Source organism: Triturus cristatus, chromosome 2_2 (genome assembly GCF_964204655.1).
Source record: "Triturus cristatus chromosome 2_2, aTriCri1.1, whole genome shotgun sequence".
NCBI lineage: Eukaryota > Metazoa > Chordata > Amphibia > Caudata > Salamandridae > Triturus > Triturus cristatus.
Window position 1 is genome coordinate 929819941 of NC_140582.1, and position 15872 is coordinate 929835812.

The 15872-nt window shown below is 45.3% G+C and overlaps 1 protein-coding gene across 1 annotated transcript in view; it reads left to right on the top strand.

The window, feature by feature from the left end:
* The window catches only part of DHX15 (DEAH-box helicase 15), a 300859-nt gene that overhangs the window by 183892 nt on the left and 101095 nt on the right, over nucleotides 1–15872 (top strand). Inside the window, exon 12 of the mRNA XM_085642340.1 lies at nucleotides 6147–6337. Coding sequence (XP_085498466.1) covers nucleotides 6147–6337 — 191 coding nt within the window. The remainder of the gene's footprint in view (nucleotides 1–6146; nucleotides 6338–15872) is intronic.

A 15872-nucleotide genomic window follows, 5' to 3' on the forward strand; every position in this document is an offset into this window, starting at 1 on the left:
GCTACTAGATGCTTCAGGAAAGCGCACTGCGTCACAGGCAGCCAATATATGGCGTATCGCCAACACTCATGCGCTATTGGCCAGATATGATAGAGCGCATTATGATGAGTTAGAAACCATCATGCACCATCTCCCAGAAAAATACAGAAATAGGGCCAATGACTTAATTTAAGAGGGTAAGACTATAACGAACACCTCTATACGATGTGCCTTAGACGTAGCAGACACAGCCTCCAGGGCCATTAACACTAGTGTCCTCCTCCGTCGCCATGCTTGGCTGAGAGTTTCAGGCTTTAAGCCTGAGGTACAGGCCTCCATCTTAAATCATCCCTTTGACCAAGAACATCTATTCGGTCCAAAGGTAGATAAGGCCCTCGAGAAAATGAAGGACACAGATGCGGCGAAATCTATGGGAGCCCTGCAGTCACACCCTCCTAGACGCTGCTTTCGCCGCTCTTCCTTTCGGGGTACGGCTAGAGGCTACTCCTCAGATAGCGCGTCCACTTCCTACAGATCCCCTGCTCAATCCACCTTCACAAGGGGTTATCAAAGAGGCGGATATAGGAGCAATAACAAAGGCAGAGGCAAAACAAATACCGCCCGCTCTGCCACACCGCCTACCCAATGACTGCGCTCCCTCCAGACCATCCCACTCCGGTCGGGGGCAGGCTACAAAATTTCCTTCAAGTCTGGGAGACCATCACCTCAGACAGATGGGTGACCCAAATAATTCGCTCAGGGTACTGCCTAGAATTGACATCTACCCCCCCCCCCCCCACCCAGGCAACGCCCAATGTCACAAAAACATTCCGCATTACTAAAACAGGAAGTAATCTCCCTCCTACAAAAACAGGCAAAAGAACAAGTCCCCACCAGTCAACAAAATGTAGGGGTCTACTCCCTATATTTTCTGATACCAAAAAGAGACGAGACTCTACAACCTATTCTAGATCTCCGACCTCTAAACACATACATACGGACCATTTTCACATGGTAATACTTCAGCAGGTACTTCCGCTCGTCTCCCAAAACTACTTTCTCACCACACTGGACTTGAAAGACGCATACTTTCACATTCCGGTACACCATGCTCACAGAAAGTACCTCAGATTTGTAGTAGACTGGACACACTACCAATTCAAGATGCTCCCATTCGGGGTCACAACAGCACCAAGGGTATTCACCAAGTGCCTAGCGGTAGTGGCGGCACACCTCAGAAGACCGCACATTCACGCCTTCCCATATTTGGACGTCTGGCTAATAAAAGCCACGTCCTACAACCAATGTGTACATCACACCGCCACTACCATCCAACTACTTCACCAGCTAGGCTTCACGGTGAACCACCAAAAGTCCCAGCTAACACCATCCCACACAAAACAATACCTCGGTGCCACCATAGACACCTCAAAAGCCATAGCCTACCCCAATCCTGCCAGGATTGCAAGCATTCAGGCCTTGCGTCAAAGATTCATACCTCAACACTCTCTCCCAGAAAGAGTGTTTATGCAACTGATAGGGATGATGGCCTCTTGCATTTTCATAGTGCCTCATGCAAGACTCCAAATGCGTCCACTCCAAGAGTGCTTAGCGCGCCAATGGAACCAGGCCCAGGGGCAACTGACGGATCTGGTGTTGGTAGACGGTCGCACCCATCGCTCTCTGCAGTGGTTGAACACCACAAATCTTTCCAGAGGTTGACCGTTCCTGGACCCAGTTCCACAAATAATCCTAACAGACGCATCGCTCTCCGGCTGGGGAGCTCATCTGTTACACCTCATGGATGCTGCAACAAAAGTTGCTCCATATCAACCACCTGGAGTTGCTGGCAATCTTTAAAGCCCTAAAATCCTTTCACACACAGATTTTAGGCAAGGCAGACCTTATTCGCACAGACATGACGGCCATGTACTACATTCAAAAACAAGGCGGCACACACACTCCACAGCTCTCAACTAGCACAGAGCATATGGAGATGGGCAATTCCACACACAATCTTTCTCCTAGCCCAACATGTCCCAGGAGTCCAAAACACCATGGCGGATCTGCTCAGCAGACAGACGCAGCAGATCCACGAGTGGGAACTTCACCCACAGGTTCTGCACCTGTTCTTTCAGATGTGGGGGCATCCACAGATAGACCTCTTCGCCACCCACGAAAACAAAAAATGCCCAAACTTCGCCGCCAGATACCCACGCCCATTGTCCAAAGGCAATGCGATATGGATGAACTGGTCAGGCAAATTTGCGTACGCCTTTCCACCTCTCCCACTAATTCCATTAGTGGTGCGAAAGCTACAACAGCACTCCCTCACACTGATTCTAGTAGCTCCAACGTGGGCCAGGCAACCGTGGTACACCACGCTGCTGGAACTCTCGGTAGTGCCACACCAAAAGTTACACCTCTCACCATGCCTCCTAACCCAGAACCATGGAGAGATCAGACACCCGGACCCAGCTCAGCTCAACCTTGCAATCTGGCTCCTGAGATCCTAGAATTCGGATACCTTAACCTTCCCCCTGACTGTATGAACGTCATCAGAGAAGCTAGACGCCCTACCACTAGAGCCTGCTACACGGCAAAGTGGAAAATATTTGTTTATTGCCATAACACAATCAACCCTCTAGACGTATCTCTACAGCACATCATATGCTACTTACTCCATCTACAAAGGTGTAACCTAGCATATACATCCATTTGGCTACACCTCGCAGCAATTGCCGCTTACCTACAGAACAGACAGCACCTATCACTTTTCAGAGTGCCTGCCATTAAAGCCTTCATGGAAGGCCTCAAACAAATAATTCCCCCCCAGAGTACCGCCCTCACCTGTGTGGAACTTAAATATAGTTCTCACAAGGCTAATGGGACCGCCTTTCGAACCTTTGCATAAATGTGAACTGCAATTTCTCACATGGAAAACAGCTTTTCTTGTAGCCATCACTTCCTTAGAAGGGTCAGTGAGATACAAGCACTCACTATACAAGAACCTTTTCTCCAAATGCACCAGAACAAGGTTGTCCTCCGTACCAACCCAAAATTCCTACCCAAAGTCATTTTCCCCTTCCATCTAAACCAATCGGTAGAATTACCGGGTTTTTTCTCGCAACCTCAAACTGTTTCAGAAAGGGCTCTACACACGCTAGATGTTAAAAGGGCCTTACTTTATTATATCCAGAGAACGCAACCTTTTAGAAAGACCAAACTACTGTTTGTCTCTTTCTCTCCACCACATAAAGGCAACCCCATCTCTAAATCAGGGATAGCTAGGTGTATTGTAAAATGCATACAGATTTGCTACCACAAGGCAAAACTAACGCTATCTGTTTCCCCTAAAGCCCACTCTACACGAAAGATAGGGGCTTCTATGGCTTTTCTAGGGAACATCCCACTAGATATCTGCAAAGCAGCGACCTGGTCAACACCGCACACTTTCACTAAACATTACTGTGTAGATGTAAAAAACCAAGCAACAAGCTAGTGTGGGCCTGGCTGTACTAAAAACACTATTTCAAACCACTGCAACAGATACCGGTGGTCGCCGCTAGGGTTGGGAACTGCTATATAGTCTATGCAAAAGTGTGTAATCTGCAGCTCGTATGCCTCGAACGGAATATGCTACTTACCAGTATGCATCTGTTCTTGGCATGTAGAGCTGCAGAACTACACACGCCCACCTGGCTACCTGTATCTGTTCCAGTCTATCTTATTTAGATACAACACACATGGGTTTCTTCACTATTATTACTACGCTCCATCTTTCCCTGTTGGCGAAAAACAATCTGAGGATGGAGCCGAAGCCCATGCGCAATACGAACCAAGGGGAGGAGTCACCGACCTTGTGACTTCCAAAGACTTTCCAAGAGGAAAAACAAACTGCAAACATCCGGGCCCAACACCAGATGGCGATCTATGCAAAAGTGTGTAGATCTGCAGCTCTACATGCCAAGAACAGATGCATACTGGTAAGTAGCATATTCCTTATTTTACGCCACACCACTTTCAGTTGTCACCAGCTGCCACTGCTATCTCTACAGTCATCAGGTGATGAACAGAATTTTTAGATTTGGGCCGTGTGCACACAGGATAGTCCCGGCAGCTGAACCTGCACACAGGAGAAATAAGCTTTTAATAGTTCACTACTTAAATTACAATTTTCAATATTCCCAAATGGGGGATACATCAACAAATAGTGAACTGTCTTTTCTCTTTCCCAGGATTCTCCACAAATGGATCACTTTGTGACAAGACCACATTGCAAATGCCCAGTATTTGCGCACACACCCAATTAGAAATTATCTTTTGATTGGTGCAAAATGTTTGCATAGTTTCCATCTTTTGCTACTAATTCTGCCGCATGTAGTTTGCAACATTAGACAATCGCACATGACGCTAATCCTTGAGACTCCCAGATAGGGGCCAGTGGATTCTCCACTTCATCCGTTACCCAAATGTTATCCATCAGAGGAGATAAAATGACCTTCATTAGGTTTTTACAGCAACAGCTGAGAATTTTATTTCCCATGTGGTAAAAGTTTAGAAGTGCTGGTTTGCTTTATGTAAAAAATGGAAAACCAACTAAGCCATCCAATTGGGTAGTGAGCCCTCTGCTACCAAAAGTCGATAACTGTCTTGGTCAGGTGCCGCAGAATGGCACATCTTGCAACATAACTGAATTGTTTCCTTAAAGGTTTTTCCTATGTCAGAATAAATTACTCTAGCAAGTATCTCTGCTATATTTTCCACCTACCACTGACGTCTAGGTTTTATGCTCCCTACAGGGCTATCTGCCATACTTCACGGCTCTCAAACTCAAGTCGATCTTAGGCCACTATTACAGTTTTCAGCGCTGTATAAGAACCTTGCATAAACATGTATGTACTGTTTTGGATCTCATTGGGGAATTTTCAGTTTTATTGAAGCTGCATTAGACTGCAGTTGAATTGTTTAACCTTTGTGGCACCTCTTGCACTGATGCTTCTGTAGATGCTAAAATGTGAGACACATGATAATGCCATTTACCTTCGTATGAAACTAGGATATGTACGGGTAAAGCTCCTAAACCAGTCTGCATGTTTATCTCTGATAAAGATGACAGAAAATTAAACTCAAGAAAGATTACAGTATTAAAATGCCTAAAATTAGAGCCACTATTGGTACTGCCGTTTCAACTAGTTGGGGCTGTGAAATTGCGAAAGTTTGTTTGAGCAAATAATTTTATTAATTTTATCTTTTATAAACATTTCAGTTTAAGAATTCTTAACTACAAAACATAGATTAAAAAAACGGGCAAAGTAGGTTTGTAGGAAGAGAATGCCCACAAAGGCCTTCGTTTAATGGTGGATTTTACTCTGCACAGGTTTGTGGGAAGGATCCTCATTGAACTAATTTGTATACCGGGTCGGGACGTTCATTCCCATGTCCTTATTGAACTAGTTCTTGCCCCAAAATGTGGCAGGACATAGACCATACCACCACTTTGTTTGACCAGCAGCCCCAAAAATAATGTACTTCCCTTGCAAACTCAAGGAGGGAAAACCACGCAGACGCACCACAGCTTCAGGCTTCTCAGAAGACACATGAACGCGAACTTGCAAGTCTCATCCAATTACTTGAGAGGGAATTTGGTAAGGGGAATTGAGACCCTCCGAATACTAGCCTGCACATGGGTGGAGAATAGGAGTAGAAATTCCCGATCCCGGAATCTTTTGCAAGGATTGGTGTCTATTTAGCATTCTGTATGTGGATACAACTACACCGAATTACCTACAATTAAACTGGTTTTGCTCTCTAATGACACCATCCATCTGGCATTTTCAGGCTGTCAAATGTGAAAAGGTTGTGGGATTAATCTCTTTTCCAGAGATGTGTGGCCCTTTAATCTCATTTGGTGGTTGTTCTCATTCACTGTAGTGATTCCTTGTTTTATATATTCAGAAACTTAGTGACCCTGTGCTGAAATGAGTACAATACAGAAAATATTTTTTTTCTTTCAAACACCACTTAAATTTTTATATTTAATATTTTCTTAATCCCCTCGCTCCTAAACTACATTTTAATCGGATAAATTGTGATCTGTTAATAGTCTATTGGCGTTTTCTGCTGTTAAAGAGTTTTTAATGTCTTGTGTTCATTTTTGTTTCCAGATCATGAGGCAGTTCAGTGGTGTTACGATAACTTCGTAAACTACAGATCACTGATGTCTGCAGACAATGTACGCCAGCAGCTGTCACGAATCATGGACCGGTTTAACCTACCACGTAGAAGTACGGACTTTACCAGCAGAGATTACTACATAAATATAAGAAAAGCATTGGTTACTGGGTATTTTATGCAGGTGAATATACGCTATGACTTAATCATTGTAAAACTGCGTTTTTGTTAGTTTCAGTGTTATGATTTAAGAAATTCTCTAAAAATGTTTGCTCTTCAGTAATCATTTAGTACGTACTTGTCTGCTAAGTTGCAGTTCGTTTACCACGCTATTGTTTCTGATGTCATGCAATTCATGACGCTTCCTATTGTTTAAATGTATTTTAAAGCATCTTTTAATTATATTTATTCGGAGGTCAGGTTCAACCAAGCCAAAGTAATTGCAAGTTGGCATTCTTTGAAAAAAGTTAGTCTTGAAATGCGCTGGAAGTCCTCCTTTTTTGGGAAATGCTCATAGACCCTGACTCCATGTTGGATTGTTTTTTTTCAGCATCAGGTTCGGACATTCACTAAGAGCTCTGTTAATCTTGTACTGAAGTTTTTCGTGCCACCAGTTTTCAATGCCGTCGTGTTGGGATAACTAGTCCTTTTCTCAAAAATCATTTGTTTGAAGACACTGGCACCCAATACTCAACACGTAGTGTTCTGTACTCTCTTTGGGAGCCACATGCCCTACTTTGTCCCGCAACACCAGAGAATGCAGACTGGAAGAAGCTGATGGAACTGATTCCATTTCAGCATTGCCCTTAGTGTAGTTCCAAATAGCTGTGGTCAGACCATCACAACGTCTTCATCTAGTCTGCCTCCTGACCACAACAGTGTCTCATGTGAATACAGCCTCGCTTTCAGCTTGAAGAAAACCCCAAGGTATCAAAGGGAAAGGTACTGGGTTCATCGCAAGATGCACCAACAGGTGTCCTGCAACACTCCAGGTATCTTCAAGGAGAAAGATCCTGTCAGCACCAAGGTGGGTGAAACGGACGGTCTATCAGGAATCCCTGCAGCTCAGGCTGCTCCCTGAGCAAAATCAGGTCCGTTATCCCTTCCCCCATCAGCGATAAAGTGCTATGATGCTGAAACCGCTGGCTGCGTCATAGCGCTTGTAGGAAGCTTGCTCTGTATATACTATACCAAAATGAGGTATAGTGTCGCAGAGTCCTGTGTAACCCCAAAGGTAGACGGAGGTAAAAGTAGATAGCTCCTCACTCTTTGTGATAGTGTGGGCGATCAGTAGGGCTTTATCAGAGGGTAGTGTTAAGCATTTGTTGTACACACTCAATCAGCAAATGTTGTCACACACACAAAGATTGAACTCAGACCAATTTGTATTAAAATATTATTTAGTTATTTTATGTCTAGAGCCGAGCCCGATGCAGGTAAGTGAAATGAATGCTTTGCAAAATCTTATGCAGTGTTTTACAATTGAATGCAGGTTCAAATGCAGTTGGTTGAAATACAGTCGAAATTACTTTTCAGATGACTTTTCCCGTTACTTTTTAGAATACTTTTTAAGTTAATCAGTGTTATATGCCTAGATAGCACACTGAGACATCTCCTAGACAAAAGGTAAGTACATCAGTTTTTGTACAGTTGCGGTTTTTTCAAGTTTTCATACAAACCAACTCCACACTTAAAACAATTTTCAAGGAAGAACAGTCAATGTATTCCTATGGAGAGAAATGAAGTTAACGGTTTGCAGGTATGTACAAGTATGTGGGAGTTTGTATTCTGGGGTTAGAACCAGGGTTCCCCCAGGGTCAAGGATGCACTCCTGAAACACCCTCAGCAGCACTAGGGGAGCCGAGTGCTGAGGCCCAATGTTATCCAATGGGTGATTGGGGGCCTCCGGTTGGTGGCTGCTCACAGGCAGGCCACAGGGTTGTGGGAGCAAAGCTCCTGGTGTTGGGCCCAGGGCAAAGGGGGATCAGAGTTGGTACCCAAAGTGCACCCGCTGGGGCGGCTGGGTGCCTTTTTGGTGTCGGGTGCCCTGTTTTCAATGGAGATTCTCCGGTTGCAACAAAGACTGCAGGCGTGGGGACTAAGATCTTCTGGAGGCGCCCACTGGTTGGAGAGGTAAGTTGGGATGCCTGGGGATACTGAGAAACCATCGGTTGGGCCACCCAATGCCGTGGGATGTCGGGTGCAAGGGTGTCTTTAGGCGTTGGGTTTTCTTACCAGCTCCGGTTGTGGTGTCCTCCAGAAAGAAACTGCAAGCGTCGTCTGGAGAGTCGAGGCAGATCAGAGATCACCAGCTCTCAGGTCGGGGTCGCCTGGGAGACCTCGTGGAGTTGGGACACTCTAACTCAGGCCGTAGGTGTTGTGTGCAGACTTTGGGTTTTGTCTGCCGCCAGAGTCTTTTTGGTGAGCAAATGCGGTGCTTACGGGAGACAAAGTCTTTAGGTTGGAAGGCAGGGCAAGGTCCATCGGGTTCTTGAGGCTGCAGGACACACCGGGATTTCGCTGGGGCAGGTTTGATGTGGGGACAGGCTGGGGCCAAGTCAGTGGATGTCCTCCTCTTAGCTTCGGCATGGCTTCTTCATTTCTTCTTCTTTTCTTCTTGGTCGATTCTTGTCGGAGGAGGCAAGGTTCAGGGGTGCCCCTAAATACTAGATTTAGGGGCATTACAGGTTAGTAAAAGTTTGGGACCAATAGGTCCCTTCCTTGGGGTGAGTACACCTCCTATTATGCCACCCTCCAGTGGGAGGGGGGAATATGCCTCTCTGGTTGGCTGAGTCATCTGCAAGATGGTGGGGACAGAGCTGTGCTTCACCTCACCTCCCCCACCTGAGGGGCGGGGTTGACAAAGGTGGGCACACCTCCCTTCCTCACTTGGTTTTCCCGACGATTCTCCCGCCAAAAGTGGGGGTCAGAACCGGTGGGGGCCAGGTCCTGGAAGCAGCAAAAGGCTTGGGGTAGGTCACTAAGGCGGCACGCCTTTGAAGCTTGCCCTTCGTGGACCCTGCCCTTCTTGGGGGAGGAGGCTTTGCACCTCGTCTCAGGATGTGCATTGTTTCAGACCCAGAGAGCAGCAGGCTTTCGACCCACGGTGTCCAGAAACTCGTCTGGTGGTGGCAGCTGGCGAGCAGCTACTCAGCCTGGACACTAGTTTTAGGTCGTTTTTCAGGGGGCATCTCTAAGATGCCCTCTGTGCATGTTTCATTAAATCCCACACTGGCATCAGTGTGGGTTTAATGTGCTAAGAAGTTTGATACCAAACCTCCCAGTTTTCAGTAAAGCCATTATGGCAGGGATGTGTGCCAAGTCGACTCTTTACTTTGTTCTGCACCAAAACATGCAGCCTGCAATTTGTGTGTGTGTTGTAAAGGTACAGGTCCTCTTAGGGTGGCACAATAAGTGCTGCAGCCCTTAGATACCTTCCCTGGTCACAGTGCCCTTGGTACCTGTGGTACCATTTGCAAGGGACTGGCCTATGACCAAAGAGTGCCAATTGGGTTTTATTTTTAATGCAGTTTAGGGAAAGAATATAGGCTCTCGGTACGAGGTTTGACAGGAAACCAGGGCACACTCAAAGTACATCAGCAGTAATACCAAAAAGTGAGGACAACGATGCAAAAAGAGGGCACTTTCTTACAGCTCTTTTTTCCCTAACCTGCTTTCGGTTTCCTTCGGCGCCTTCCTTAAGTAATAGTCATTCTGAGTTTTTCTCTTAACTTTTTTATCTATTTTGCACAGCAGCTGCGCAGCTGTACTTGGTGGCTAAAACGTTGACCAAGCCAATACCTTGCAAAGGCAAGATCTGTTGGCTTTGCCAATGCTGGCAATTCTATGCAGGCCTTTTTACAGACACGCACGGTTTGAATGGAAAAAATAACTTACCTTGTAGGCATTGGTTCATAGCGTGCAGTGCTGTTGATTCCCTGGTGCCCACCCTCCTTAGAACTGTGTGTTAATCACAGATTGCTTCTGTTCATAACTAGTTAACATTGAAAAATGCACATAATGCCCCAGGCTATGCTCACTTGATACTCTGTCCTCGCACGCTGTGCGAAAAGCAATCTAAAATGGAGTCTGTGCCAATGCGTATTTCCCCACTAAGGGAGAAGTCTCGGTCCATAATGTGCCTCAAAATAATTTTTTGAAAAACAATTTGCAAGCGTCCACGTCCAACACTAGATGGCAGGATAATGCAGAGCATTTGAATCTACAGCACCACACACTACAAACAGATACTTGAATAGTCAACATTTTCTTCTGCTCAGAACAACTATGCTGTAACTTGGCTGTAGTTAAAATGCACAGCAATTGCAAGTGGCTGGAAAAACTGCATTTGCCATATTGGAATATCCTATTTATTTGTTATATCTCCTCTTAAGTGTTCCTTGTACGCCCATGTGTCAGGGTTGTAATACATTATAATAGGTCACAATATATTTAGGAGGATATTGTGCCCTTGCAGCAAAAAAAATCCCCCAAAAAATAAAGGCTATTTAACTTTTTAGGCTTGGCTGGGCATTTGTTTAATAGGCCTAGATGGGATTAAAATCTTTATTTTCCACCTTCACTTACGAAGGGCTAGAAAAATGCTTCAAAGTTTTTCCCCTGTAAATATATATAGATATAGATGTATATTAAATAATTTTCAGTCACAAAAAATCGTTGATTATCCTGCCTCTTGTGGCGGTGGGCTAACGGCAAGGTAGCGAACCATTGAATGTTTAATCAAGTGTTCCTTTGTTCAAAGAAAGCACGCCATAGCCCAATTTCTTAAGCGTGAATATTCAATACAGCGAAAATGCCAGTTTTCGCTGTATTGAAATATTCACACTTAAGGAGTTGGGCTACGGCGTGTTTCCTTTGAACAAAGGAACAATTTTGATATATATATATTACCTACTGGCGGTCGCCAGTAGGTAGTTATAGTTAGGACCACTTTTCCATAGGAAAACCTCAACATTCTATTTTGAATAACTTTGGCGCCGGTCGATGAATCCTCGCGAATTTCTCAAAATAGGTGGGGCGCTACGCTCCGCTCCTACCCTGAAAGTCTCGGGGGGGATTCGTCAAGCGGGGGCTGAGATAAAAGGGGGGTCCCAAAACGCGTTTTTCCCATGCATTTTTCCATAGGACCTTTAGAACGAGCTACAGCCCGAACGGCTGAACAGAATTACTAGAAATTTGGCAGAGAGGTAGTCCCTAGGTCAAGGAAGTGCCTTTTGTAGGTTTGGTGTAAATCTGTTCAGTAGATTCTGAGAAAATAGCCTTTAAATCAATATATATATCTGAGCCCGCTTACGGTAAGCGTACGGTGGCGAGCGCGATTCTGATTGGCTCTTAGATCTTAGTAAACATTCGAATCGGCCGAAACCAGGAAGCGGCGGCCGCCATTTTGTCTCTCGCACTGAGTGTTGTTTATCAAACAAGATGGCCAAAAACATGTTACGGGGCTGTTTTGACAACTCCCTCCCACATAGTCATGTTGAGGGAGTCCCCAAACATCCCCCAAGAGCAAAAACGGTTTTATTTTTTTTTCGGCAATTTCGCCGAGTACGCTTACCGTACGCTTACCGTAAGCGTACGGTAAAAAAAAATAATAAAAAAAACACTATCCACACTTACCCCACCCCCTGTGCTTTTGGTGGCCGTAGGACACCAAATGTACAGGGCTTATTAATAGGTAAAAAAAACTAAATTTTGGCAACATGAAATTATAAAATCGAAATAAAAAAAACACTATCCACATTGACCCCACCCCCTGTGCTTTTGGTGGCCGAAGGCCACCAAATGTACAGGGCTTATTAAAGTTGATAAAAACCGTGCACTGAACGAACTGCGTTAAGTGGGCGCGCACGCCTCGAATGGCGTAAAGTAACTTAGCATTTAAAAAAACGTACAAATTCACTGAAAAAACCATAGGTTTCACACACGTTATAGTTAGGAATTAGCATTTAAAAAACCTTGCAAATTCACTGAAAAAACCATAGGTTTCACACATGTTATAGTTAGCGGAAATTTTACTGATAAAAAACCAGTGAAATTGCCCCGTTATAGTTAGTGCTGGCAACTATAACTCACGCGACCGCAATCTTCTGCTGATGACATGTGTCTTTATGAAAAAAAAATATTTGTAATATATGTATAGCTAAAAATGTATGGAAGAAGACATGGGCAAATAAGTGTCTAAATACAGTATTAGCATCAGCAGAGGATTGCGGTCGCGTGAGTTATAGTTGCCAGCACTAACTATAACGGGGCAATTTCACTGGTTTTTTTATCAGTAAAATTTCCGCTAACTATAACATGTGTGAAACCTATGGTTTTTTCAGTGAATATATATATATATATATATATATATATATATATATATATATATATATATATATATATATATATATATATATATATATATATATATATATATATATAATTTTTTTTTTTTTTTCTTACCTCACAAAAAGCAGGTAAGTAATTTTGTAAAAATGTAAGTTAGGCATCCCAAGCCAGAACTGGCTTAAAACCAGTCATGCTGCTCCTCGCAACCCCAGAGCTGTAATCTAAATCCTTGGCTGGGAGACTTAACAACCCTAGCTTCGAGGACAATGGATAGCCTCTGGGACAAGGACAGGCCAATGGGTGTTAACTACTGACCACATAGGCATTCTCCTATTTATCACCGGGGCCCATTTAGACAGTCCGTATCCAGACATAGTAGGATTAAAAAAAAAACGAGTTTTACCCTTCAGGTAGGTGAGTGCGTAGGCAAGGGGCTGAAGATGAGCCTGCCTGGTGGCAGCTGGGTCCTGCATGTTGGGGGGAAAAAAAGAGGAACTGTCTAGAACAGAGGTCTTCAAACTTTCTGATGCCGAGACCCCCCTGTCAAAAACTTCTAGGCGCAAGGACCCCCTCCTGATGCATCTCTAGAACTTGAGCCTCCTCAGTATTGCTAACTATCGACAACCATAAACACCTCTAATTACCACAGCAAATCATTTATACATTGGGGAAATGAATTCAACTGTATTTAGCAAACCAAAGGTCAGTGGTTGGGGGCATGGTCAAAGGTGTGGCTAAAAACAAAGGGGCAGATTTACAACTTCTGGCGCATCTCTGCAGATCAGCAGGGATGCGCCAGAACAGATGCGTCACGTAATCCCCCCCCCCCCCCCCCCTCCCCCTTGCGCCACCACGGATGCGTCGCATTTACAATGCGGCGCACCATGGTGCAAGGAGGGGAAGATGCGTGACGCATCTTGTAGCGTACAGGTGGCGCATTGCTCGCGTCGCAAGCGCGGCGCAACTCCTGCAATGCACGGGGGCCCGTCCATACTTCATGTGGTGCGTCACTCCTTATGCCTGCTTCAAGCAGGCGTAAGGATTTGATGCAGCAACGTCGTAAAACTGACTCAGTGAAATCTTGTAGATTTCACTGCGTCAGTTTTACGGGGCTTTCCTGCGAGGGAATTCCCACCCTGCGACAGAACACCCACATGAAACCTGACGCAGGTTTCATGTGGCGCAGGGCTTTCCAACGTGACGCATCTGCCTAGATGCATCACGTTGTAAATAAGTCGCAACGTGGCGCATGGTTTATGCCGCTGCTGCGTCACAAAAGTGATGCAACGGCGGCGTAAAAGTGTCGCAAAGGGCTTGTAAATCTGCCCCAAAGGGCCTAATTTATGAGGCACTGACATGGGGCACCGCTGCAAGTCTTCTTGCAGCGCTGCCCTACGCCAATGTGTGAGGGCAGGAATGCACCTTATTTATGAAATTTCCCCCTATGTTGGCACACAAATTGTTGCCTAGCGCCAACATGAGCTGGATGGTTTTTGTGCAGGAAGGGGCACATTCCTGAACAAAAACAATCATGAGAGGGGTTTTCCTCTTTCCATGTGTGCTGCAGAATGCAGCACACATGGAAAGAGGAAAAAAACAAGGAGAAATGAAAACATTTCCTCTTGTTGCGCCTGCTGTGGGGAGGCGTAAGGATTGGCACTGCTCCAGGTTTACATGGTTTTGTAAATCTGGGACAGCGTCAAAATCCATGGGCGTTGTGTGAACACCCACCGCAACTCTTATGGAATGCCTACTTGACATAGAGTAAGGCAACGCAGCGACTTGTGCTGTTTTGTATTATGAGGCCATGCAAAGCCACGCAGGGTGACTTTGCCTCACCTCATAGATATGATTTAGATGCTTGTGCCGCAGAAGCTAAAAAGATTTACGCTTCAGTGGCGCAAGCCTCTCATAAATCAGCCCTAAAGTATTTTGTTCCTTTTTAGGTCTTTCACCATCAGGTAGCTACATATAAAATAATGGGTAGCTTAAAAGACATACATTTAAAAAGTTGTTACTCAGTGGGAAATGCACTATACCGTACATTATATAACCTCTATTATTTAATGCACTGCATAAGAATGTGTGTAACCAGAGAGCCACAGAATTAAATTTGGTTGGTTGGTGCAGTGGAAAATAGTGACTTAGGTATTTTTAGTGCTTTGAGGTCACAGCTTGTGACAAAGCACTGTGAATGTGTAAGTCATTATTTTATACTTGCTTCCAAAATGTAGATTAGTGTAATATCAGACTGTAAGTAATGCATTTATGTTTGCACAACTGTCCCTTCAGCACCTTTTCTGGGGTACTAAGAGCTGTGTATATTCGGTTATAATTAAAAGCACACACTTCTGATGGATACATCTACCAGTGGATTCCTCACCTTGTGAATATCCCCTGCGCCAGCATTCCACTGAACTTTTTTTCCCCAGCTCTCTACGCCGACGTGGACGTCATAGTGCATCGGCTCTGCTCGCGACTCCGTATGACGTCACCGGAGCCATAAGAGAGCCACGTCGGCGTGATGACGTCAGTTCCCTTTTTTCCGCGCCGTCGACGCGCAGCGGTTTTTCCAGTACTCTCCTGCTACTTTGTAGTCTTGTAGTGGTTACTGTTGGTGAATTCACCAGGTCTTCGACTAGGAAGTCGGGTTTCAAACCTTGTAGGGAATGTGGGGGCCATATGTCGATGACAGACCCCACGAAGATTGTTTGTGGTGCCTTTCTTCTGACCACGACATGGACTGTTCCAGCTGCAGAAGGATGAACCCCAAGGCCTTGAAGGAAAGAGGCGAAGCTCTTCATGGCCAAGGCAAAGAAGGAGAAGAGAGGTAGGAAGAAGGAGAGATAGAGGCCGGAGTCGTCGACTTCGCATTCTTCGAAGTCGAAGAAACACCACAAGAAAAGGAAGCATAGCTCTCGGCGCCGGTTTTAGAAAAGCAAGGTTTCGAGATCGACTTTGCCTCGACGTCTAAGTAAGGATGTGTCTCCTTCTCCATCCAAGTCTGCAGAGAGATCTCCTTCGCCGAAGCAGTCTCCGGCGCAGTCTCCGGCCAGTCACCGGCGCCAGTGGAGTCTTCTGCTTCTGAGGTCGAGCAAGAACAGGAAAAGGAGCCTTCTCCAGAGCCAGCTGATCCTGTGGCTCCTGTCGAGGACTTTGCGGCTCCGGTTCCAGGTACGCCTCAGCCAGATCCGGGATCGATCCCTTATCCACAGTTCCCGACTCCGGGTGTGGATTCGACGCATTTTCTAAATGCTATGTATGGGATTTTTCAACGGGCTGCCTTCCCATCCGGCGCACCTTCTGGTCTCGTGGATCCTATGGCGTACACCTTGGGGGTGCCGCAGCATTATGCTCAGGCCCCATTT